The 25,071-nt window shown below is 40.8% G+C and overlaps 4 protein-coding genes across 7 annotated transcripts; 1 reads left to right on the top strand and 3 right to left on the bottom strand.

Annotated features, from left to right (window-relative positions):
- Window positions 1–690: 690 nt before the first annotated feature.
- ggnbp2 (gametogenetin binding protein 2) lies at window positions 691–7,582 on the bottom strand. The gene is made up of 14 exons (XM_041052414.1): window positions 7,496–7,582; window positions 6,552–6,678; window positions 6,003–6,083; window positions 4,996–5,249; window positions 4,616–4,714; window positions 3,713–3,826; window positions 3,383–3,592; window positions 3,071–3,245; window positions 2,737–2,925; window positions 2,474–2,606; window positions 2,200–2,325; window positions 1,908–2,053; window positions 1,611–1,823; window positions 691–1,522 (listed from the first exon to the last, which is right to left on the bottom strand). Exons 2-14 carry the CDS (start codon window positions 6,642–6,644, stop codon window positions 1,319–1,321), a joined length of 2,037 nt encoding a protein of 678 aa, XP_040908348.1. The 5' UTR covers window positions 6,645–6,678; window positions 7,496–7,582; the 3' UTR covers window positions 691–1,318.
- Window positions 7,583–8,226: 644 nt separating this feature from the next.
- pigw (phosphatidylinositol glycan anchor biosynthesis, class W) lies at window positions 8,227–10,222 on the bottom strand. 3 transcript variants are annotated; one of them, XM_041051735.1, is made up of 2 exons: window positions 10,083–10,222; window positions 8,227–9,847 (listed from the first exon to the last, which is right to left on the bottom strand). In XM_041051735.1, the coding sequence occupies exon 2, from the start codon at window positions 9,842–9,844 to the stop codon at window positions 8,348–8,350; it is 1,497 nt and encodes a 498-aa protein (XP_040907669.1). In that variant the 5' UTR covers window positions 9,845–9,847; window positions 10,083–10,222; the 3' UTR covers window positions 8,227–8,347. The 3 variants fall into 3 exon arrangements, with proteins under 3 accessions (XP_040907669.1, XP_040907668.1, XP_040907670.1); XM_041051734.1 differs by having other exon boundaries at window positions 10,073–10,201; XM_041051736.1 differs by having other exon boundaries at window positions 10,130–10,199.
- A 421-nt stretch (window positions 10,223–10,643) lies between these two features.
- LOC121190863 (unconventional myosin-XIX) lies at window positions 10,644–21,857 on the top strand. 2 transcript variants are annotated; one of them, XM_041051883.1, is made up of 24 exons: window positions 10,644–10,884; window positions 12,457–12,604; window positions 13,525–13,673; window positions 14,150–14,263; window positions 15,118–15,250; window positions 15,335–15,404; window positions 15,531–15,633; window positions 15,739–15,835; window positions 15,974–16,050; window positions 16,163–16,253; window positions 16,491–16,656; window positions 16,916–16,989; window positions 17,096–17,217; window positions 17,439–17,552; window positions 17,825–18,001; window positions 18,085–18,222; window positions 18,337–18,444; window positions 18,572–18,642; window positions 18,734–18,816; window positions 19,535–19,698; window positions 19,830–19,959; window positions 20,270–20,355; window positions 20,450–20,773; window positions 20,870–21,857. In XM_041051883.1, the coding sequence occupies exons 1-24, from the start codon at window positions 10,825–10,827 to the stop codon at window positions 20,981–20,983; spliced, it is 2,913 nt and encodes a 970-aa protein (XP_040907817.1). In that variant the 5' UTR covers window positions 10,644–10,824; the 3' UTR covers window positions 20,984–21,857. The 2 variants fall into 2 exon arrangements, with proteins under 2 accessions (XP_040907817.1, XP_040907818.1); XM_041051884.1 differs by lacking the exons at window positions 19,830–19,959; window positions 20,270–20,355; window positions 20,450–20,773; window positions 20,870–21,857 and adding an exon at window positions 18,904–19,047 and having other exon boundaries at window positions 19,535–19,667.
- A 111-nt stretch (window positions 21,858–21,968) lies between these two features.
- znhit3 (zinc finger, HIT-type containing 3) lies at window positions 21,969–24,317 on the bottom strand. Its single transcript, XM_041051885.1, has 5 exons — window positions 24,179–24,317; window positions 23,428–23,459; window positions 23,256–23,321; window positions 23,037–23,114; window positions 21,969–22,888 (listed from the first exon to the last, which is right to left on the bottom strand). The coding sequence occupies exons 1-5, from the start codon at window positions 24,244–24,246 to the stop codon at window positions 22,686–22,688; spliced, it is 447 nt and encodes a 148-aa protein (XP_040907819.1). The 5' UTR covers window positions 24,247–24,317; the 3' UTR covers window positions 21,969–22,685.
- Window positions 24,318–25,071: the final 754 nt, after the last annotated feature.

The raw sequence follows: 25,071 nt of genomic DNA, 5'->3' as shown, positions 1-25,071 counted from the left end.
TAAGTTGTATTTAAAGTACTAATATCATATTAATGATACTCACGCACACATACACTCACACCTACGGGCAATTCAGAACAGCATGCGCATGGTTTTGGGATTGTGGGAGGAATACACAGACACAGGGAGAACATGCAAACTCTACAGAGAGCCCAGACCGGGGTTCGAACCTACAACCTTCGTGCTGCGAGGCGCTGAACCTGATTCCAAGCAATGTGAGGCGTAAAGCTGAGCATTTCCCCCTTGATTAACTCACATTTACGGTAAATCAGATCACATTGGATCAATATATAAAAAAAGTGCTCTCAAATGTACAGATGGTACCTGCTGAATCCTCAAATTACCAGTTTGACAGAAAATCCTTTGAACAAAAGGTCACAACCTTTTTGTATTTATATTACTTCTTATTTACTGACATTGGATAACGTTCCTCACACATCCAGTTTGTTTTGCAAGGACTAAACTAGTCCCAGATTGTGATACACTTAAAATGGAGATGTTCATTGTATACTGTTCTAAACTCAGGACCAAACTTACACCTGTGTGGTATATTGGTACTGTGTTCATAGTGTTTCACTGGTAAAGGCACCGGTAGGGCTGGGACTCAGAGTAAGAACTGTGGTATTTATCAGTCTTCTAAGATCAAAATATAACTGAACTCTCAAAAGGTCAAGAAGAAAAGGACAAGTGTGTAATGCATACTAATAAATATTCTTTATTTAGTAAATTTTGCACATTGCGCTCTTAACATCACACCCAAATCCTTATTACAAATGGATGTTTATTCTCTGTAAAATCTTTATATTTAGAATTTCTGTACACATTTAATGGTACAACCTTTCACCACTACACTGAAGTGTCACCAAAGTTGAAATGAAATAGAAACAGAAAAACACCAACAAAAAAAAAAAACATAAAATAAGACTCCTAAAATTTATCCCTAATGTCACAGCTTGCAAAGCTTGATTACTGATTCCACTGTGCTCTTAACCAACAACCCTACAGAAGACCAATAACAAATAGCTAGGCTTGGTCAAAGAACAATTACAGGTGCGAAAATGGCCAAGAAATGAAATGGAAAAGTGTGTTGGTGTAGAAGTGCAAAAGACAGAGAGAGAGAGAGAGAGAGAGAGAGAGAGAGAGAGAGAGAGAGAGAGAGAGAGAGAGATGATGACCAACAGAAAGTAAGAATTACATTTACTTCAAAGGAGAAATGACTGAACAAGACACCAAGTGTAAGTCAGAATCTTATCTTTTCTAAACATGTTGCAGCAGTGGTCATGAGTGTTTTTCCCGGGGGAAGATGTCATTAGTGCAGTTAGTTGACACTGGTGGTGACAAACCACTTTCCACAGACTGGCTTACTCTGCTCGGTGGCGCGGCAGTAGTTGGTGAATTTCTCTTTCAGGAGCTGTCGGTACTGGTGGCGGTTGTTGTAGAAGGATTTGTTTCTTTCTAGAAATGCCTGGATTTCATCCTGTGTCAGACAGTTCTCCTCATCTGAACTCACCTCTGAATCATCCTGTATGAAGAACACAACGGGAGGTTACATAAGTGCCTGTGACAAAGGTCTATAACTAATCATTTAAAATGACGTTTACATCACTAACCAGAAGCTCCACCAGACTTATGTTTGCCTCTGGAGGCCTAGCGTGAAGGCTGAGGTTCTTCTGATGTACTGTCCATGGCAACCTTAGTGCAATGCTCGCAAATCTATCGCCACATAAGGAGGAGAAGATTTCTTTGGTTCGGCATGTGTGTGATGATGGTGGACTGTGGCCTGTTGTGTTCCCAGCTGACATACAACCATCACCTTTTTGTCCCTGTAGAAATGTACATACTTTAATTGGTATATAACTTGGTATATTCTGCATACAGCATGTGAATGCTCAAGCTTGTTCTCTCACCTGGTCGTTGCATAAACCCTTGCCCTTCCTTTTCTTTTTTTTACTCTTGGATTGAGTGTTTTCCTCAGAGTGTTGCCAGCAGTCCACACAACTGTCTATTCCATCCTCCTTGTCTTCAGCACAGTGATGGATATTCGGGTCATCTCCTTCAGAAGGTAAACAAAACAAACAAACAAACAAAAAAACCAGACTGTGAGAAAGCGGACGATACTACACTACACTGTACGCTTTAGACCTTGACGTGGATTCAGATTTCAGAGTCCTAAGCATCTTAGAGCTACTGAAGCCTGACCTGTTTCGTCATGGTTGCAGATCCCCTCAGAGCAGGCAATGTCAGAGCCTTCTCGTGATCCTGTCTCACTGCCCTCCATGCTTGAAGAGTAGCCGCAGTCACTGCCATTGCTGTGGGTGGATAAATCTGAAGAAACATAAAAACACACGTTCTTTCCAGTAATTTTTCTGTCATTTTTTTGTCCTTACAATAGTCTTGTCTTGGTAATGCAGTAACCAGTAACCATGGACATACAGGTTTACTGGGGTCGGGTGATGTCTGTGTGCATCTTTACCTTGTTTGGTGTTGTCTGGGCAGCTACAGGAAGTACTTCCATTGGCAGTGATGCCCTCCTCACAGCCGGCCTCCTCCTCCTCATCGTGGCTACCACAGGCCTTGCAACTGCCCTCCACAGACTCAAGAGAACCCTGCAACACACCGAATGTGTCAGACTGAAATACAGACAAACAGACATGCAGCTGCAGAAGTACACAGACTCTTAAATAACGTGCAGGGGGAGCTTCGTGTCCCAGACTCTCAGTATTAGTGGAGGATTACCTCGTCCAGATTTTTGTCCTTGTCCTCTGCTTCCTGTTCAGTTATGTCAAAGCCGCACTTGTTTTTGCGTCGATTTTTTCGCTTTTGCCTCTTTTTCTCCTGCTTCAGCTCTTTGGCCCTCTCCTCCTCAGACAGCTCCTCGACAAACTGCTCTAGCCGACTGATGCCCTGCATCTTCTCCACTGCCATCTAGAGGTATGATAATAGACACAATGTCCCACAGCCATAATGAAATAAAGCATTCATTATCTGATAAATCAGTCTGAAATCACACCACACACACATACACATACACAAACACACACACACACACAGTGGTTTAGAAGTTGTGTACCTCAAAACTTTTGCGTAGTGCATCAATTCCCAAATGGAACAATATCTGCCAGGTCTGCTCCTCTGCTCGCAGTTTCTGCCAGATCCTGTGCAGCCGCTCGTAGAGGTGAATACCCAGACAAGTCAGGACCTCCTCTTGTGCAATGTCAATGGTCTTGGCATGTCTCTCTCTGCGCCTTTAAAAAAAAAAAAAATATTATGTGTTAAAAATATGATGTATAAATACATCGAGGCATGATAGAAACTGGCTCGAATGAAACAGACTTCTTTAGCGGGGAAGGAGAGCTGTGCAGCAGGATAAACCTTTACTCACTCATAGCCTCCTGCAAACTCAGGCTCTGCCCGGCCAAGCAGGTGAGCGATGAAGTCCGTTTCACAGCACACATGGATGTGGCGTTCATGGGGGCAACAGCATAGTCCTTCATACAAGGCAGCACAGTACCCCTTCTCTTTACTGCAGTCCAACTCCCCCACCAGGATGTTGTATGCCCTCAGCACTTTATTCTTACAGTCAGTGCAAAACCTGTGGACGACAAAGCAACACGCAATTAATCCAGGTCTTTTTAAACCTCTAACAAATGTTTAAGAGATGACAAAAAAGTAGGACATTTTGGAAATAAAGGCTATGCCAGTCACACATTACCTGTGTTTCCGCAAGTATGTCTCCAGTGTCTCTAGGAGACAGGCACTGTCCACCAGGACCACTTCATCCCTGCACTCCTGAGACATCAGCTCCCACACATCCATCCAACTTCCCCTGCAAGCAAAAATACAGTTGTTATAGCAATGTCATCACAATGCACAATTATCATCTCTTAGATCTGCACTGACAAATTTTTTTAGCCACTTGAGAGCAGCGGAAAAAAGTTGTATACACAACACTGACAAACCTCTTAAGCTGATATGGTGACATTATTGTCTCAGTCACAGAGCAACATTAGCGTTCATTAGGAGTCATGTTTCTGGCCACTCTCCTTTAAGTTCTGTTTTGGTTTCTACAAACTGTTGAGGGAAGTATCTGGTTCTTCTGCTAAATAGTCCACTATGTTCACTACACTTAAACAATACCGGCACGTCTGACTGAGGTCGTCTAATCCCACTGTCCACTCTGTCTTAAAAGCATGGGACTGCTGCTACATGTCCCCAACCACTGTGTAAGGGTTTCTAAAAGAACACAATATTATAGTGATGGCGATGTAAGTCCCAGGCTATATACTAAAGTTGTTTAGAAAAACAAAACAAGAAAACATGTTTTTAAATTATCATTGTCCAAAGGTATCAAAGTTTCTATATGTCAGAGCTACAAATTGCTGCATTCACCACATCAAATAATTCTTAGCAAAAAACTCAACCCTGGTCAAAACAGTTACAGTGAGACAACTTCCTAAAAAGCCTCACCACACCCCATATTGGTTTCTGTTTAATTTTACATTTGTTAGCAATAACGCTAACCAACTTTTTTTAACTGAAGTTTATAGATGTGATACTGATGTGATGATACAACAGTTTAATGAGGGAAACAAATGAAAACAGGTGAAGTACTCACCCCAAAGGCTTAGGTTTGTGTGTGTCTAAGGAGTGTAGCTGGCACCGCTTGTTCTTTTTACTTTTTGGAATGGCATCAATCATGTCATTCAACTTTGACCTGTAAAAAAACCCCCAAAAACAGTAAAAATACAGAAATAAAACCAGAGAGTAGTGGGTAAAGAGTAGTGATTCAGTTTGGTATAGCATTATCCTTATGATGCATTATCATTATTATAAATTTTAAATTTTAACAAGCCCGAGCAAGAGCTTGATATCACATATTTGAGTTTTAGATTTCTGGTGTCTAACTAACAACTGCTTTCCTTTCATATTTGTTAAAACTGTGTTTTTTAGCTCAACTCTTTTGACACATGGTTTAATCCCTTCTTTATATCTTACCCATGGATGTAGAAAAGGGTGTAAAGCTTCTTTACATCTGCTAAACAAGCCTTAGTGACAGAGAGCATGCCCGTAGGTTTCACAGTGAGGGGCTCCACGGCTGGGTTCCCTGATTCCACCAAATGCGAGAAAAGGCGCTCCACACTTCGTCTGCAGCCCACACATGGCACCAGCTGAGATAATGCACTGTACACCTCTCTGGATGTCACCATCAGGGCAATATTCAAGTCCTGTTGCTTCAACTTGGAGTGATACTAAAGGCCAAGAAAACATATACCTGTCACCACCTTGCCGACAAGTCACATTAAGACAAACTACACACATTTCAGCTCAGTTATATGTGTGCTTAAAAAACAAGTCATGTCATGTAAAATAAAAGGAATATTTGAGGTTGTGCCTCAAGTTTCCAGCAGATCATTGCCCACTAGGCAGCATTGCATCAAAACTAAGGGGAAAGTGTCAAGTTGGTATTCTAAGCAAAGAGGTGCTGTCTCGGCATAAAATCACAGCTCGGCTAAAAGTTTCTAAACGGGCAGTGCATAGAATTCAGGAACACCATCAGAAGATTAATACAAGAAACTTAGTTCCATGAGAGATAGAAAAGCATCTTTATCACAGATACAGAATTTGCTAAATAAAGACGCAAGACTCCAATCAGCAAAAATATTGTCAAAAGGGGGCTCTGTTGAAGTCTCAGAGGACGAGTAGCAGTTTCTAAATCACTTCTCAGAAGGCAAAACAAGGCTGAAGGCTCAGGGTGGGCTAAGAAATACCAGCAAGTGGATGACTAGAAAAAAAGTCCTATTTACTGATGAATTCAAGTGTGGGATGAATAAGACAGGGAATGATACAGCAGTGCATTCAACTCACAGTGAAACATGGTGGTGGGAATATTTAAGTCTGGGGTATTTTGCTGATGCTATCATATGTGATGTAAAAAGAAGAAAAAAAAATCAAATGCTTCTATACGTTACAGGAAGAGCCACTATGTGTGAAAAACTACTCACCTCAGAAAATTGTTTCCAATGAGAAGTGTTTATTTCATGGCTGTCAACATCCATGACACTATCAGAAAATTCCATCACCATCTGACAACGTGAGATAATACACAACCGTTAATATACATCAATGACTCTGAGAATGTTCTGTGTCACGTTGACATTTCTAACATGTCACCTTTTAAGCGCATGAGTATCACATGCTAATGTGATATGAGTATCACAAGCCAACTATCAAAGTCAGGATTGTCTTCTTGGAAATTAAAGTTTATACCAATACCATTAAAAATTCTAGACATTTATTGCATGACAGTACAATAGAGGGACAGTACCCTCTGAGGTGTACACTGAGGTGTATGAATGTAGTATCTCATGTAATATTGAAGAAACATGGATGTACTTTGTCATTATCAGTATTGCATGTGCATCACCCCAACACACTAACACAGCTGACTGAATACCTTCTGACACTTTGTATGAAGTGTGTCATAACACTTCACATCTGTGATCTTAATAGCTATTCTCCCTGAGGTCATAAATATGGTAAAGCTTGCTTACCGTGAGAGTATCATCGATATAAAGGGGGATCTGTCTGGCGAGAAAGGAGTAGTCCTCTTCCCCTTCCCTGCAAACGGCTACCAGACGTGCCATGACTTCTTCCAGTTCCGGCTGTGGTGCAGCTCGCCTGCAGGTGACACACAAGAGACCGAGTCTGACATCGGCACAAGCTACAGCACTAAAAGCTAATGCTAATCGATTGCAGGTCATTGCGGGGCGAGCTACATCATCACCTTGTCCCTACAAAAAGCCTATCTTTCAGACTATCTGGAATTAAATATGTTACAAAATGCCAACCATTTGTTGAAGTTAACAATATCTGATTTAACGTCACTAACACGGTTGCAGCCCACACAGATTTGCCTTGACCCAGATTTAACCAGCTAACCAGCAGAACAACCTGGCAAACGAAAGCTCGAAGGGGAAAGGGCTATGCTGCTTTTAATATATAAAACCTGTTTGCAAGTGTCTTGTCTAAAGGTATTCCATTTATGAAAACAGGTTTGATCACGCTAATTTCTGCTGGGTAGGATAAGACAGTAACCGGAGCCTAGCTAGTTCAGGTGAGCCTGCTAGCTCACTGCATTTGATAGTACGGTATTAGAAATTGAGGAAGCCGGTCAGTGTATGCTGTGCGCCCTATTCTCAAGCGATTATTGTGCACATTGGAGTTTATAATACCTTAACAAACAATAAATATGTTGCAGTGATGACACAGTTTGTCAACGCCCTGTCGATGAGAGCAAACTTAGCTAACTTACTAGTTAGCTTAGCTATCCTACACAGCTAACGTTAGCAAGCTTGGATACGGCTAATATAAAGTTAAAGTAGGTGTCTGGCCACTGTCACTTTCATCAGCTTCTCTAACCAAAGGTTGACCATAGCCTGTCACCTTGAAAAAATAAACAGACAACTGACAAAACCCAAATATTGTTCGGACTTACCCGCTTCTAAAAGTTCCCCTTAAAAAATTAAACAAGTGCGACAGGCTGCTACGGTGGCGGAATCTTCATGACTGATTTGACCTTTGCCCTCCGACGTAGTAGCTGACGTTACACTTCGTGTGGCCTCCAGGGGGCGCGTTGTGGCTCTGCATTGAGAGGAAGATGTTCTTTCATTCAATCAAGCAAAGCTGTTAAAAAACCTTTGTTAGGAATGATGTTACGGATTTCTTAATTTTTACACATGATAAATTATCTCATATATTATGTTGCTGTATTAGATTTTAACCATAGCTCTTGTTTTTAGCTGAGGATTTGGTGCAAAAACTGTAATGATGAATTTACTTATTTTAAGTGTTGTAGTCACTGAGATTTGAGTAGAAAGTGAAGATGAAACTAAACTCTCTCAAAAGCAGCTATGCACTGAGTAATGAAACAAGTAAGGAAGGAACGCAAGAATTCATAAGACAGAAGAAAGCACATATATACATATACATATATAGATATAAACATTACAGACTATGTTCAATTGCTACATTTTAAATGCTGTTTTCACTCCTGACAAAATCATTCTTGCTGCTTACCCCGTCTTAAAGTCCTAGTAAGATCCAATATAAGTGGAACGTATCATTTAACAGCAATGACTTGACATTTCTTAAACATAAACAAATGCAAATAATTTGAGAACACTTAACATTGTCTAGTTTCAAGTCCTCACTTATTCAGACTTTTATCGTGACACATATTTATTTTCATAAATAAACATACAATGCATAATAGCATCTTCAACATTAAAAATACCTTCTTACAACATTAAAACATACATATGAACCATATAGTTTTACACATGTAATTTTACCAGAATTTCACTGTAATTCCACAGAGGTGTAAAACATATATTACAGAGCAATTCACAAACATGTATATTAGTAAAACACACACTGAGAATGAACCGCTGCAGCTAAGTGTGTCCACTATTGAGTTGGTCAGTCCTGTCATGACATTCGCAAGCAAGAAAAATAACAACTGATTCCTGCTGACAGCTTGAACAAGGCAGAATCTCTCTATTTCACAAGTCTTTTTGTCAGAGACTGAGTCTGACTGTTTTTTATGCAAATTCCAGGATGAGGGTACACAGTGACAGCCTGATGTTCTCTTGGAAAACAGTAAAACCATATCCGCTATACCAAGGCAGGAAATAAAAAACAAAGACTGAGCAACACTCCAGAGGCAGAAAGGTAAATTACATAAGCGGCGAGACACTGGCTCCACCAGCGTTTGACATATGTACAAAGCAGTATACAGCACAAAACTAGCAAACAAGAGGTTTAAAAGTAATTTGAGCCACTCTTTAATGCGGGATCTTGGCTGCATCACATAAAGTCCAACTTGAACCCCTGCCATGTAGATGGCAACATAACCTACTACTGAGAATATGCCCTCCTTGTTAGCATACAGAAAGTCCTTTTCTCTGTCATTGTTGTGGATAATGAAGTCCTTCAGCCCTGAAGTCTCCAGAGTGAACTGATAAAGTCCGCTGATCAGAAGGAAAAAGATCCACGACCGATTGGCTGGTAAAACAGCCAGAAACATAGAAGCCACAACTCTGACAATGGCTAGTGTGAAGAAGAAGTTCCAGTGGATGCCATATTCTGTCACGTGTTCATGGTAGTCAGTCATTTTGACGCTCACTAGCCTTCCCAAACCAATAACAACTAGGGGCCACACAGACAGGAGCTGCTTTGTGATATGATTCATCTTGGATCCTGAGATGTTCTTCCTCCGTGCCTCTGGACAGACGAGGGCATTTGCAAAGACAAACGCTCCAACGCCAAAGTCCATAACTCCTGTCCCATAGGTTTCTGTTTTAGCATATCGCCTTGGGAAGATACTGAAGTCTACAGCAAGAATGCTGATGGCTGTTTTCACATTTACAAACACTCTAAAGATGGTCACAAAGGGAACCTGGCTGAACTGAACATGACTCTGAAGGAAGGTGCTGACAGAGGTCTTTGGGTGCAGAGTAGAAGGGTGGCTGTTGATCGTGCGGTAGATATAGCAAAACACACAAGCCGAAACGAACATTAAGCTCATGATGACCTGGTGAAGAATGTTGCTCAGGATGGTGCATGACATGACCAGTGGAAGAATGAGCACAGAGAAGTCTAAAAGCAGGTGTGAAATCAGAGGAAACGGCAGTGGAAGAGTTCCTTTGGCCTGATGGTAGAGGATCAAAATCAGCCCTCTGCTGATGAGGCATACTGGCGAGAGAAATGAGCCCAGCGCCACCTCCTGCAGACTGGTCCCATTAAGATTACTGACAAACGCTTCCTTCTGTTCCCTCTGAGACATGACCTGCAAGCAATATAATTCATTATTCACTGTGTGAGACACTGTGCGTAGATACATCCTGAACATTCTGTTTAGGAAACTATGACAGCACTTATGTTAAACATACAGGGATACTGTTACACTTTCTAATTCAGAGCTATAAAAGAGTGTTACTAGATTACGAGTGGAATGACATCAAGTTGTCCAAGCTACAGTACGGTGTTTTATAAGATTGTTGTGACTACTTACGAGTGCTTACCACGGGTTTGTCGCCTAGGCGTGGGAAATACAAGTTCTCAAAAATACCTGTTTTACAGCATAGCTATTTGTAGTTGCTTGCAGTCCCGAGCAAACCCAACCATGCTAGCTACAACACGACACCGCCTCCGCTCGTTTCCGTGTTCAGTCTCATGACGCATTCAGGCAGGCTTGGATTTCTGGCAACTTCCGACCTAAGCGGGACATGAGTTTCTAGCGTGTTAAAATATCCTGAAAAAGTAGTATTTGAACTAACACCAGTAAAAGTCTATCATAAAAAGCTCTGGTTTAGTATCTGTTCCAGGCAACTGATAAATACATGGTGACCATCAGTGTGTGAGTTTTTACATACACAAAAGAAAGAAATAGACATAAATTAATAAATATGAAGTAATTTCAAGTTTCAAGTTATGTGGCAATATAAAATAAGTCCCAAAGCAACAGGGTTCTAAAGTAAGAGTAATAAATGTGGGCAGTGGTGGTGGACAGCTGGACAGCATGGAGCATCAGGAGGAGGGCGGGAATAAGACTGTGCTGTGGGAGTCTGGGAGGCAGTCGGACGGGCAGAAGGCAGTCGGGAAGTTGTTGTCCTTGAGGAATTCATGTCGGTAATGGAAAATGCCATGGTTCGGGACCGCAGACTAGAATAACCACAACCCGTCTTAAGCGGATTTTTAGAAATAGTTCTTTTCAAAGTTTTTCTGCCGAGTTTTAAAACAGACACGAGGGTCACGGTGAAATCAATGAGTTCTGCGGACGACCGACGAAACGTTAGAGCAGGACACAGAAATGGAGGGGGGACGGTAAGTCAGGACACAGGAGGATCCGTCTACAATTTCGCAACCGGTGGTTTAAAGGTTTCCTTTTTTGGGGTGGGGGTTTGTAGACTGTAAAGGTGAAACAGCTAGTTTAGCTGTACCTGTAGTATCGGTCTGTAACGGTTCTCCGTTTTGATTGGTCGCGTCGTTTTCAAACGCTTTGTAAAAATGTTTTATCAGCTCATACCTGTGAATAACAACAACATACTCTAACGTTCAATGCGCCAAATGGAAATAGTCCCTACTTTTCTTAAGGAGTAAATGACGCCTTGCTATAGTAGAAAAACTGGCAACGTTTTTATATCTTTTTCTGAAACCACTCACAGAAACGTGACTGAAGACTGTCAAATTTTTGTGGGACGCTTTTACTCGCAACAGCAGCTATGCCAGTAAATTTCAGCATGTAGACATGACTTACACCCGCTGCTCTACAGTCGTGTGTCTGTCAGTGACTCAGAATATTTAGATGGTGTCTTACTTTGGGTCTTGCCAGTGTACATGACAATATTCACTAAATTGCTATATTTTTGACTGCAGTTTGGTTGGAGAACAGCAGGACAAGGGCCACAGGTGTCACAACACTTCAGGATTCTCTTTGTTTAATGTCTTGTCCCTTATCTATATGATTGTTGTATTAGAAGTATTTACCGGTATTCTTAAGCCACCTATTGTTTTGTGAAATCATAATACCACATACCACTATAACATGATACTTTGTGGTGTTAATTCTACATGTCATATTGTGTTGTGTATTCAGAATAGTATTTGTGTAGCGTTAGGAATTAAATTCATGTCATTTAGACTGTTTACATGGCCTTACAGAATGATGGGATGTAGGCTACCTGCTATTGGATTAAATCTGTCTGCACAAATTTAGTGACTCAGACTGTTGACAGTGCAGATTCAGGCCACGTGATCCTGGCAGGATAGGGTAGATTGGCATTTGTCAGTCTGAAGTGACTTTGACTGAATGAATTACACTTGTCACACTGACAAGTACGCAGTTCTGTAAAAATACAAATATCAATTACCTGTGTAAGACTATGGGTGGATTTAGCTTCTAAAATAAACCTTTGGGTAAATGAATGATGTGAGAAATCATAATTGACTTACAAATATGATCTGTGTTATAATGTTTGACAGGTCTAAAAGCCAAGATTAACTTAAACTTGAATATTTAGTTGCACTGAGATGAAATATTTTAGAAGCTTCATGACTCAGAAAAATGTCGTCAGGTTTTGTGAATGCACAGAAAGTTTGATTCAAAAAGGAGACTTTAATTTACTGTACTGCTTTGAGTCTAGAGTGAATCAGAACCTCATCTTGCTGCAGATCTAATGTCAAGAGGACATGAGAGGTTTTGACACATCTGTCTGGTTTCTGACTTCTGGAAAGAGACGCTTATGTTTCAAATAACAAATGCAATATATGTAAAATATTCCTCCTCTCCCTAGTGTTTGTTTAATCAAGTTGATCTTTAACATTAAATGTTTTCATATTTTAAGCACAATATTCTTTGTGTGTGTGTTTGCCTCCCATTTGATCTCCTACGTGTAGGTGAAAGGATTTATCCACAAAGACCGTTCTCCTCACGCGTCCCTCAATGATTCACTGGATGGAGAAGTTCAGGCTTTCCTCACTGATGAAGACCAACTCCACACTTATGACGACCTCACTAAAGTCAACCCTGTGACCCCTACTACAGGTAACCAGTCAACATGGAGGGCACTTAAAAGTCTCTTCTAGAGTCCGTAAAGTACTTTGAAGACATGATATATCATGGGGCTTGGAGGTAGTTGTGCTCAGTCGCATTTAAATCATTTCACCTAATATAAATCTTGGTTAGTTTTGATCCACCACTCCTTTCACTTGATAAGATGATCTTGAAATCTCAAACATTAGTTAGTGTTAGTGTTAGTGTTAGTGTTAGTGTGTTTGATATGTTGCAGCCAGTGTGACACAGTGTTTTCCAGCTCATGTCACCTTGGACTGCAACATTTACTGTGTATTATTTACCCATGTCAAGATAAAATTTGCAGGAGTGAAGAGAAAATGAAGGCACGAATGACTGCTATGCAGCCGAAATGCTGCAGTACACACAGTACTACTAAATAAACAATGATTCTTGTATTCCTTACACATCTATAATATGTTAGGACCATAAATAAATATGAAGTGTGATATCTTAAAGTGTCAGTGTGCAACATTTTTAATCATTTGTCATCATTGTTATCTCTCCATGGTTTGTGTTGACATAATAATGCAGTGTCTGTGTATTATGTGAGGAAGAGATCAGCATTTGTCACTGATGCTCTGCAGAGATTTTAGTTCTGTTTCATGCTGCTGTTCATTTCAGCCCAAAGGAAGAAACACAACAGTACAACTTACTAACAGCAGAGGTCAGGGTAACAGCATGGGATTGCTATAGGGCATTTTCTTTTAACATTCTTGTACTTGTTATGTTGTTCCTGTTAAATGGATCATGTTATTTTATATAGTGTGTGTATATATATATATAGAGAGAGAGAGTCAAGTCCTGCCTCTGGTGGTTCTCACCTGTGAAATATTGGCTAGTCTGTTTTTTTCTGGTTAATATCTAATAATATTAATGTTTTTCCCTGGCAGTGCTGAAATGCCTGCAGGCCAGGTACAGTGTGAAGGTGTTTTACACCCATGCTGGCTGCACCTTGGTGGCTCTCAACCCTTTCCAGCCAATCCCAGGCCTCTACTCTCTGGATGTGATGAGGGAGTATCACTATGCTCCTCAGCCCCAGGTATTTACAACATCACAGCAGTCCCTAACTTAAGGATACTTGTGTATAGGGGTTTTAATTATAATGGGGAAAGATGGATTGTGAGGGTTAGGGTGGGTGCGTCAGAAGAGTTTGGCTTTTTCAAAGGGCTGTTTCCTTGACTTTACAATTAAATCACACACTGATTCAGACCTTCAAAAACGACCCAGCTGGTACCACATGTGTCAACAGGTCAGCAGCAATTAATATTTCAACAGTATGTTTGATGAGTTTTAACAACTCTGCAAAGCTTTAAAGTGCAAAAAACATAAAACCCATCTATGTTTTATGGTCACTTAAATCACCACTCAAAACACGAACTCTGCAGTTGCTTGTCTGCCAACTTCTGTCACGCACAGCTTTAAAGTCAAACTCATTAAACTCTGGAAACTCCACAAGGCAGCAACAGCTCTCCCTGTGGCTGTGATTGACCAGCAAGTCTTTATATTTTCCGACAGGATTTCAAACCACATATCTTTATTGTGGCAGAAGAAGCCTACAGGAACGTTCAGGGTCAGCTGGAGCCAGTGAACCAGTCCTTGGTGGTCAGTGGTGAGAGCGGTGCAGGAAAGGTAAACCAGCACAGACTGTGTTCTACCCAAAGGATAAATATAACACACTGCGTCAGTCAGGGGTGCAGAATGTCAGTTTGTTTATTTTTGTTCTTGTAGCAGCACAGATTCAACTCAGTGAGTTAGGATATTGGCCAATTTACAGTGTATAGACTAAGCTGATTAGAGTTTTGTAAGCTGGCTAAGAATTTCAAGTCTCTGTGTGATTCATGCTCTGTATATTTAGGAAAATGACTCTGAGTTACAGTAACATCAGATTGCAATTAGTATTTTTTTACATTTCATGTACTTAATTAGTTGGTTAATAGAATATACGAATAATTAGTGAGTAAGTTATGTGGCATGAACACCAATAACCACAGTGTCACACAACTTCATCATCTGAAAAGCCTGTGCAAAAGATGTATGAGCACTCTTCACACTGTTAGATTGCTAGTTGGTCTCTGGGAAAAACATTACAGCAATTAGCCTGTAGCAAAGAAGGAAGAAGAACATAGATAATGAATTTTCAACAGTTTTGATAATTGATCAATCATGACTTGTTTATCAAGTAAAATGCCAAATGTTTCCTCATAATGTGAGAATTTTATGCAATTTGAAGACGTCTCTTTGTTCTCTGGAAAACTGATAGGAATATTTTGCTTTTTTCTGCCATTTTTACTCAATTTTAGACTTAAGGTGAAAAAATAGTTGAGAGATTAATTAATAAGGAAGATAGTTGTTAGCAGCAGCTCTAAACGTGTGTGATCTCTGTAAATTAGGTCACATGATTAGTGTTTAGTTGACCAAAGATGAATGGTTTGTTTTGTCAGGTCTAACTCTTTGTGGTCTATGAATGATTTGTTTCTTTACAGACATGGACGTCTCGTTGCCTGATGAAATACTACGCCACTGTGGCGGCCTCCTCCTCGGTGGTGAAGAGCCAGGACACAGTGGAGAGGATAGAGAGGAGGGTGCTGGACTCCAACCCCATCATGGAAGCGTTTGGTGAGACAACAGATCACCAGCATCTTGTTCATGTGAAAATCTGTACTGTAGACAGTCATTCATCAGTAATATACTGTTCATTAGGAAATGCCTGCACGCTACGGAACAACAACAGCAGCCGCTTTGGAAAGTACATCCAGCTCCAGTTAGACAGGTACCTGCTGTACTTGCTTCATCCTTACATGAGAAAACATCAGCCACATGGCAGCAGCTGGCTTTCTCAATGTCAGCTATAGGATAGATTATTTAATCTGTTCAACATGTTATATTTCACATGAAGGTGTCAGCTGTTAGTGGGGGCGTCTGTCCAAACATATTTGCTGGAGAAGACCAGGGTGGCCTGCCAACCGGCGAACGAGAGGAACTTCCACATCTTTTACCAGGTAATTTAACAGACCGGCACTAAAGCCCATATGCTAATATGGTGTTTTAGTTTAATATTAACACATTTATGCAGATGTAAATGCTGTGAGTCTGTTGTGTTTCAGATGATGAAAGGGGCAACAGATGAGCAGAGGAAGGAGTGGAAGATGCCACATGGCCAACATTTTGTGTGGCTGCCAAAGGCTGAAAAAACAATTGAGGGTTGGTGTTTAATTTTCATGTGCACATTTTCACCTTAATATTTCCTTTTATTTGTTTTTTATTTTTGTTTTTTTTTTTTAACACATTTGATTCATTTTACATAGAGATTTTTTACACTGTTCTTTAATGTTTTGGTAGAGGATTGTTTTCATGAGACTCTCGAGGCAATGGTTCATCTGGGCATTAACACAGAAAGGCAGGGACAAATATTCAGGGTAAGGTATTGTTCCTCAACCTTCAGTGTAGTTTTGGGTACATTTTTTTGATTTACTTGATTTATCTGGAAGTATTGTTTTTGATTTCTCTGTTTATTGTAATGCTTTACAGATATTAGCAGGACTTCTGCAGCTGGGGAATGTGAATTTCTCCTCTTCAACAGATGAATCACAACCTTGTAACGTAGATGAACAGTCTAAAGGTACTGGATATGATTTTGTTTAAGAAATGTATTATTTATTTATTTACAGTTTCTGAAGGATGATGTAAACACAAACAGTCTGATGTTAAGGGGATTTATTTTGAAGGATTTAATACAGGTTCTACTTTTATGTGTCATACTGACATGACATCTCCCATCTCTCTGACATTAACTATCAACAAACATGTTGGTAACAAACACGTAGTTAGTGACCTTCCTGTCCTGCCTGTGTCTTAGACTTCTTGCAGAGGGCTGCTGAGCTGCTGTGTGTCCCTGCTGCCGAGCTTCAGATGTGTTTAAGAGTGAGGACCCTGAAGGCAGGGAGGCAGAGTGTGCTCAAGCCCTGTTCCCAGGCAGAGTGCGGCATGAGGAGAGACTGCCTGGCCAAGGTCATCTACGCCCAGTAAGAATGAGGATTTGATCATCAAATAACACAGCAGGTTGTCGGACTGTGGTGTTACGTGACAACGGCTGGTCCTGCAGGAGCTTGTTTTTGTCCTGTGACTAAGACTCTGTTGTCGTCAAACACTCCTTTCTGCCAAACACTCAAATGTGAAGCCATCATGCCTTTTTCTTTACAATAAACAGCGAGCGAGATGTCTGATAAGTGAAATTCACTCTTTATTGTCAGAGGAATTAATGTGTCACTTTATTTCCAACAGATTATTTGAGTGGCTGGTAACATTCATCAACAACAGCATATGTGCAGACAAATCCTCATGGTGCAACTTCATAGGTAAGAGCATGATGCTTGTTTGTTTTTTTTTATTGACCACACTGAATACAGAGCTCCAGTTTCTTACCATGAGCTCACACAGTGCCCTCCTCTCTGTAATCTCCAGGAGTCCTAGATGTGTACGGGTTCGAGTGTTTCCAGATCAATAACCTGGAGCAGCTGTGCATCAACTACGCCAACGAGAAACTGCAGCAGCACTTTGTGGCCCATTATCTCAAAGCTCAGCAGGTAGTGGTGGTGTCTATTAGTTTTCTCTTTCCATGCAGAGAGATCTCAGTAGGGCCCTAGATTCTCTGCTGGTAATCTGCTCACTGCGTTGATGTCCAGGCCTCAGACAATTCTGTCTTTATGAAATCTTGAAATCAAAACCAACAACTTGTTGCATCTTGTGTGCTATGTGAAAAATGGATTTTATACCTGAACATACATGTTTGTATCTTTTCTCCCAGGAGGAGTATGTCTCAGAGGGGTTGCACTGGTCCTTTGTCAAATACCAAGACAACCAAAGCTGTCTGGATCTTATAGAGGGGAGCCCAGTCAGTGTGTTCTCTCTTCTTAACGAGGTGTCCTGGTCATTGTTTTCTTATTTATTATATAATTCTTTCAGTTTTTTTTTATTGTTCAAATTAATTTTTAAAAAGACAATATACAATATATTTTTCAAAAATAAATTATATAAGTATGAATTGTAATTTTTTATAATGTGACGACATAAACATAATTTTCCTTCAACTCTTTTAAGCCTTTGCTTCCATGCAGATGAGATTGCATTCATTTTCTGGTTAATGCATACAGTGATTTCTTATTAAATGTTTTTCCAATACCTGTTCTGTAGGAGAGTCGTCTGAATCGAGCCTCAGATGCGAAGACGTTCAGGGTACGTTTGGAGAAGGAGCTCTGTGATAATGTCAACATCAGCTGGGACAAGTTCAGCAAGGTGCCACACTTCACTGTGGCCCATTACGCTGGCAAAGTCAACTATCAGATAGAGGGCATGGTGGAGAAGAACAAGGTAAGAAAAGCTTTTAAACGGCTTTCAGAGAAGATGAACGCACAGATCCATCCACTCATCTTCTACTGGATGTGGTGTTTTAGGACCCAGTGCCACCAGAGCTCATCAGTCTGCTTCAGAAGTCTGATAACTCCCTGCTTCACCAGATATTCACTGACAAGGAAACTGAGAACCTGACGACCAAGGGGCTCAGTAAAGTCACTGTGGTCTCCAAGTTCAAGGTAGGAGACAGCTAAAGCCCTTATCGCCAGGGTCATGTTACCATGTCAGGCCATGTAGAGTTCATCCTGAGAGGATTTACTAAAGGCCACAATGATGTTAATGTCTGATTGTAGAACTCTCTGGAGAGCCTGATGAGGATCCTCCACATCACAACTCCTCATTACACTCGCTGCATCAAACCGAACCCAGAGTGCAAGCCGCTGACCTTCAAAAAGGAGGAGGTAGATGTTCTGCACACGTTTAGAACTGTTCTTTCTCTGCAGCACCACAGTGACGACAGTGAGAGGCAGTGCTTTCTATATTCACAAAAGGGAAAGGTGTCCATGAATATTTCTTATCTGCTGTCAGGTTATCATGCAGCTGCAGGCCTGTGGGATTGTGGAGACCATACACATTAGTGCTGCCGGTTTTCCAATAAGGTAAAATATTTCTCCTTTGTTCAGCTCTTAATCTTAACGTATTGTTTTGTTTCTCTCGGATTTTGGTTGACTTGGTGTTTCTGTTGTGCAGAATTCCTTTCAGAAGCTTCATGCAGCGTTACGGGCTGATTGCAAAATATTCAAGGTTCAAGTCAGAGAGTCATTGTGTTGTTGGTAAGCACAGTTTGTTGCTGTGTTCATTTATGGTCAGTTTTGGCATGCTGACTGTGGACAAAGATTGATTTTATTTCCTCTCTTTAGGTCTGCTGGTTTATTCTCCTTTTCCTTCACTAGACTTCTTAGTAAATTTGACCCTCAGTTCTCTACTCTCCTTGGGACTTTTCAATTTGGTCAAAAAAAACGGGACATTCTAACAAAATTTACTGCTCCTTATGAACTTTGAAGGTAAATGCATGTGCTTCTGACTATCAGATCCTGCTTTGCAATTTAACGCAGTCTAATGAGTTTCATTTCTCCAATCGTTCTTGATTGAACTTATTTCTCTTAACACACTGTTCTGCTGCTTTTTGTGTCGATGTTAAGAGAACCTGCTCACTTAAGCTGAGTGCTGCCAAATATTTAGTTAACTCTTCACATCTCTCTTCTCTCTGTCTTCATATGCACATGCATGTTATCGGCTTTGAAACACGTATTGAATCCACAGTAATAAAATAAGAGTCTTTGGAAGCTGTGCTGTTGACTCTCATGGATTTCTTTGTGCTCTCAAGCTTTACCCACTGAACACTTCTAACCTCACTGACTGATGTACTGTTAAACAAATGCTTTGTGAGAAAACTGAATCTCTAGACAGTTTGACTGCTGATCAGCCAGTACTTGAATTATATCGTTCATGCTCCACTCTGTCTAATTCATGTTTGCTGCTCTGTCTCAGACCTGGAGACTGACAGCAATGAAATTCTTCGGCCAGAGGTGGAGAAGCTCCTCAGGGTGGTGTTACAAGACCCGGCTTTAGGCCCCTCATACTGCCTTGACAGTGGAAAACACAATTCAGTGGTGCACTGCGGAAGGACTAAAGTTTTTCTCACCCAGTCAATGGTCAGTCCTTTATAGACACAGGCCTGGTCATATTGTCCTCAGTAATGTTTAATTACTGATCAGGACTGTAAAGCAAGTTAGCGCTCTGGTCTGTTTTGTGAGTGCTGACCTGTCTGGCCTTTGTCTCACAGCTAGATTTGCTGGAGGATCAGAGGAAGAAGATCCTGTCTCAGTGCGCCTTCTCCATTCAGTGCTGCTGGCTGCGGTATCAGCGCCGCAGACTCCACGCCCGTCGGAAGTCTGCTACTCTGATCCAAGCAGGTAAACTCTTAATGCCCTGGCAAGGTACTGCTGCGTGGAATCAGCAGACCTGTGTGGCTGTACTCCCACTGTGTAAGTCTGCTGGCTATGACCTGACTGACTGGCCAACAGGAGCCAGCTGGTGGAGTCTGTACACACTGTTTTCACGCTGACAGTTTATCCTTTCAGAAGCAACAGAAGCTGCCACACATAGAAGCTGATTAACAGTTAATGACAGATGTTCTTTTGATACTCTCCTCTGAATGGGAGATTAAACTTGCAGAGTGAGCCACTGTTAGATATTTAAATGTGTTTTTTATGTTGCCTTTAGTGGTGCGGTCCTGGTTGGTCAGGAGGCAGGTCCAGAGATGGAACAGAGCGGCTGCAGTCATCCAGGACACCTGGAGAAAGTGGAGGGTGAGATTTTGAAAGAACATATAACATCATGTTTCCTCACTCTTTCCTCAGGTGTAGTTGTGTATAATATGTAAATGACTGGCTCTTGTGGCAGGCTCTGTTGAAATCCTTGGCTGAGGCAGAACTTGATGATGCAAAGGACCTTGTGGAGGAGGACGTGCCTGCATTGAACTCTGTTATCAGGGAGCGGGGCTCGGTGCAGCTCTCCACCATCCAGGAGCCTGTCACGGTGCGAGGTTGGCCCATGGGCCTGGCTCTGGCCTCGGCCCCGTCCATCACCGTGTCTCTGACAGCCACGGGCTTCCAGAAGATGATGTCTGTGATGGCCTCGCTCAACCTGCCCTCCAGGAGAGGGGAGTACAAGGTGGAGACCAACCAGTATACGCAGGGGCTCGCCTCCATACGGGCTCAACCCAAGGTGAGGGCACCTTTGTTAAAACTTCTATGAAGTCTCTGTCAGCTGGATGATTTTTCTGATCATTCTTTTTATTCTTAATTTTACTTTGCCACACAGGGATCTGTAAAGCTGCACTGTCAGCGATCTCCACTTCTCTATGCTGACAGGCAACCAGACCTGAAGACCGCCGTGAGCGGGTTCAATGAGATCCTTCTCGAGAAAACTTTGTAAGAGTTCTTTCTTTTCAGAACACTAAAGGCTGATTTCATGGATCTGGATAAAAGATAATCTGACACAGTGGGAACAAACCTGCTATTTCATGCAGCCATTTTGCTTGTTTCTGTATCTAACTTAGAACAGTAACCATTTTTTTAAGGATGCCAAACTTCATCTTACTCAGTGTTACTCAAGGAGGCAAAGGACTTGCAAAACTTGCACCTTTGCATAATAAATATTTTTAACCTAACTGGGGGTCAGGTAAGCAGTGTGCTACAAGCTTGATTTTATTATCACAAATCATCTTTAGTGGCTTTAAGGTGCAAGAATCAAGTTAAATTCAAAATCTCTGTCAGTGGACTGTTGCGATAAGGCGAGTAAGATTTCTTCAACCTTTGTGTTTCACATATTGAAAATAATGATTGGGGTGTGAGTTGTCATTTTAAAAATGAGTCCCTTTCTTCAGAATGGAAATTACATGGCACAGTCACAGCACCTTTAAAAACAGACGACTGCAGGTTTATATCTCATTATTGCGTCTCTGGATCATCTGACTGTCAGTCATAGCGTTGGGTGTTTGATAAGTGCCTTTTTTTTATCTACACTCAAAAAAAAACAAACAGGCTATATGTATTTATTTAAAGGTGATTATTTATGTGTGATTTCATTGATGTATTTTCAGGTGTAAAAGCACAGTGGTGATTCAGCTGCACGCTTGATTGTAGGTGTTAATGTCATGCATTTATTTGACTGTGGTTGATTCTGGGAAAAATGGTAATGAAGCAAGTATTGCACATGTAAAGCACATATTGCACATTGAAACCACACACCTGCTCACGCACTGCAAGAGACGGACAAAAAAAAAAACATTATCAAGCAAACACATCACTGGTGTGAAACAGAGAAGAGGTGAACCCAGGATTATTCATATTGCTGCTTCGTTTGATAGATGATCTTTATAATATGCACATCAGCCAAATGTTTGACTGAGCAACTTTATGTGTTGATTTTCATCAGCTGCAGTCCAAAGCATTGCCACTACTGTATAACATACCAAAGTCTTTGTACACTACAGTATTTTGTGTAGGAGAACAAACTTTAACAAATATATTATTGCAGTTAAGCTTTATGACAGTTTTAACATTTTTCTTTTTACCATCAAAGCTGTTATTAAACATGATGTATGTAACTTAACACTAATGTTTATCCTCCTAGTTTTTGATCCAACACGCACAGGTTCAGCTCTTTTGAGTCCTGACATGTCTTCATCAGCTCACTGAATAATTTCCTCTTTTTTTTTTAACTGTATTCAGCTGTAGATTCGCATAAATATGTGTCAGGGTCAGTATGTTTTGTTTCATCTCTTTTTGTCAGACGTACCAAGGAATCCATGCACAAGAACTTGAATTTTGTTAATATTTAAATGACTGTTTTGCTTAAATAAAATCTTTAATGTACAAGTTTTCCTTACTACTCCTGTGATCCGCTCTTTTACTATAAATCCTTTAGTGTTGACTCAGGAAGTGATGTTTGTAAAAGTGTAAACATTTATTTAAACACTATACACTGTACATTCTATAACATGACAAGGCACAACAGAAATTAAATCAGCTATACAACATACATGGTACAGTGCGGACTATTTATATCAAAAAACTTTCCCCCTGAAAAAATATCATCAAAAAGTGATCTGATAAACAAAGTAATCCAGACAGGTTTACAAATCATCATCTTCATTAGATGCTAATGATTTTTCTTCATTTTCTACAATTTTCAAACACTGATCTGAAAACTCAACAAACAGAGGCTCCTGCATCGCAGCCCTCATGGCGTCGTCTTTGCTGTCTTCACTGTCAATTGAGTGCAATACCTGTCTCAGGTGGGGGTTGCAGAGAAGATCTCTTAACTCTTTTGACTGACCTGTAGAGGAAATAAGAAAACATGAACTAGCCACTTATGACATTTGCTCTAATGTGGTCATAAGCGTTAGCTGAAGGACGATTTGACATGTGAAGCTGCTGCCAAAAGGGTTAGGGTTAAGAAGAAAGGTAATGTTTAAGATTAATACCTAACAGTTGGAGCCTCTGCAGAGGCACTTTGTCAATGATGTTATCTTCATGCAGAAGATCCTCAACAGTCCAAGGCTCTGCAAAGACAGTATAGCAAAAGGTGCTTTTCACACAGAAGGATGACCTCTATTGGTAAATTAATCAGTTAATCTCACAACCTGTTTGCTGTGATTTCATCTATTATGAGGACATTTAAAAAATAGATAATAGCCCCATACCAGTGCTGTAGGTGTTCTTTTCTTCTGGTACAGTGGGTGTGGGCTGTTCAACAGGGAGGCAGGTGTCTATGTAGAGAAGAAAACAGATTAACGATGAGCAGTCTAATATTTCCTTTGAGTATGTCACAGCTAAACATCACCACAATAAGAGACTGAGACCAAGCCAAGTTACCTTTATGCCGCTTGTAACAGCCAAGTGAACAGCTGCAGGAAGAAAAACACCTTGATTTAGTTTTTGTTTAAATAATGACGCGTGTAATACTGAATAAAAGTAACAAACACTGACGTCCGAGATATGTATATATGTTCACTCGCTTAGATATTTAAAATAGGGGGTTTCATCTGTAATAAACATGTAACCCAAATTAATAGTCATAATGAATTAACTACATAATAAATCAAACTCGAGGCGATGTCGTTTAACTGTATGATTTCTGCTTCGTATACTTCCAAACCAAATAGTAAAACGCTTTGACCCGCATGGGTTGCCGTCCCATGTGGTGGTGATGTTCAAAATTGTTTTCATGTGTAACTTTGAGGAGATTACTTTCAGACTTTGGCATGGTCTCTAAACATGCTTTATTTATTTATCTTAAAATTTTGTTACAGACGTTCCTATGTTTTCACCCTGTGAGAACCAGTGCCGTGTTAAACAAATGTGCAGTAGTGCACAGTAGCATACTCATAAATTAGCTTTAACTCGTGGTAGATAAAGCAGCTATATTTGTTATTCTTTTAAATCCAACAAACGTGCCCATTTAGTTAACCACAATAACAGAAAACTGTCTTCCACAAAATCGGCTTGTGGTCTCCTTTGACTGTTTTCAACCTGTTACTAGCACCGTAGAAAACTAGCCAAACAAATCGGAAGCTAACCAAAGCTTAGCTAGCTAGCTTCCAGACAGAGAGCTGAAGTTACTTACTATCTTATTTTGCAAACTGGACATCTGTATTTCGGTGTCTGTTCACTGCACACATTGCATATCTGCATCCTGGCGGGTAGAAAAAACGACGAACAATTTTATCAAGTGGATACGGCTAGCCGATGGCCGATGTGTGAAGATCAGGAAATGAGTGACATTCATTCCGGTTGGGTAGTCTCTCCTTCAAAATAAAAGCTGGAAAATTCACCTAGGGCAGGGGTCTCCAACGTTTTTCAGGCCAAGGACCCCGAAAATCTCTTTTGATCCTTTGATCTTCTAAAGATCAAAGGCGCTGATGAAAAAAAGCACGGCTTTGATAATTCGATGACGTCATGATCACAATGACGTTGTACAGTACCTTTTAAATTCAGCACTGCAGTCTGGACACCGCCAGAAGTACACCGCCTACAACACTGAAGACCCATCGAAGAGCAAACAGGAGCAGAAGGATACCGCCAGCAGGACACCGCAGAGCCACCGACGACCAAAGAGGAGCAGAAGGCGCAATAAAATAAAATAAAATAAAATAAAATAAAATAAAATAAAAATAAAATAAGTATTTGTATTTGTATTTTATTTATGACATATCTGACATTTATGTTTGTGTGACTATTTTTTTCAGAGAAAAGGTTCAGGCCCCAGGACCAAAGAGCACCAGGACACTGCCTACAACACTGAAGACCACAGGATCAGGAAACCCTCTACAATGCCTACAACACCAAAGACCCCCAGGGAACCAGAACACCACCTTCACCGGCTTGTAGGTGGTGTCCTGGTCCAGATGATCCTGGGTTCAGTGAGCAGCTGGGGTCAGAGAGCAGCTGGACACACTGCCTAGAACACAGAAGACCCCAGGACCAGAGAGCAGCAGGACACTGCCTAGAACACCTGGT

Source organism: Toxotes jaculatrix, chromosome 12 (genome assembly GCF_017976425.1).
Source record: "Toxotes jaculatrix isolate fToxJac2 chromosome 12, fToxJac2.pri, whole genome shotgun sequence".
Classification (NCBI taxonomy): Eukaryota; Metazoa; Chordata; class Actinopteri; family Toxotidae; genus Toxotes; species Toxotes jaculatrix.
Note: the sequence above shows the minus strand (reverse complement) of the source record. Positions and strands in the feature narration are given on the sequence as shown.

What these genes read in the sequence shown, in the direction of transcription:
- ggnbp2 (XM_041052414.1), bottom strand. Translation starts at nt 6,644, where the DNA reads ATGGCACGTCTGGTAGCCGTTTGCAGGGAAGGGGAAGAGGACTACTCC. An exon ending in ATATCGATGATACTCTCACG is followed by an intron (nt 6,084 to 6,551) that starts GTAAGCAAGCTT and finishes TCACGTTGTCAG; the next exon opens with ATGGTGATGGAATTTTCTGA. An exon ending in ACATACTTGCGGAAACACAG is followed by an intron (nt 3,593 to 3,712) that starts GTAATGTGTGAC and finishes TGTCGTCCACAG; the next exon opens with GTTTTGCACTGACTGTAAGA.
- pigw (XM_041051735.1), bottom strand. Translation starts at nt 9,844, where the DNA reads ATGTCTCAGAGGGAACAGAAGGAAGCGTTTGTCAGTAATCTTAATGGG.
- LOC121190863 (XM_041051883.1), top strand. Translation starts at nt 10,825, where the DNA reads ATGAGTTCTGCGGACGACCGACGAAACGTTAGAGCAGGACACAGAAAT. An exon ending in ATCCAGCTCCAGTTAGACAG is followed by an intron (nt 15,405 to 15,530) that starts GTACCTGCTGTA and finishes TTTCACATGAAG; the next exon opens with GTGTCAGCTGTTAGTGGGGG. An exon ending in ATTATCTCAAAGCTCAGCAG is followed by an intron (nt 17,218 to 17,438) that starts GTAGTGGTGGTG and finishes CTTTTCTCCCAG; the next exon opens with GAGGAGTATGTCTCAGAGGG.
- znhit3 (XM_041051885.1), bottom strand. Translation starts at nt 24,246, where the DNA reads ATGCAGATATGCAATGTGTGCAGTGAACAGACACCGAAATACAGATGT. An exon ending in CCAGTTTGCAAAATAAGATA is followed by an intron (nt 23,460 to 24,178) that starts GTAAGTAACTTC and finishes TTCTTCCTGCAG; the next exon opens with CTGTTCACTTGGCTGTTACA. An exon ending in CTGTTACAAGCGGCATAAAG is followed by an intron (nt 23,322 to 23,427) that starts GTAACTTGGCTT and finishes TTCTCTACATAG; the next exon opens with ACACCTGCCTCCCTGTTGAA.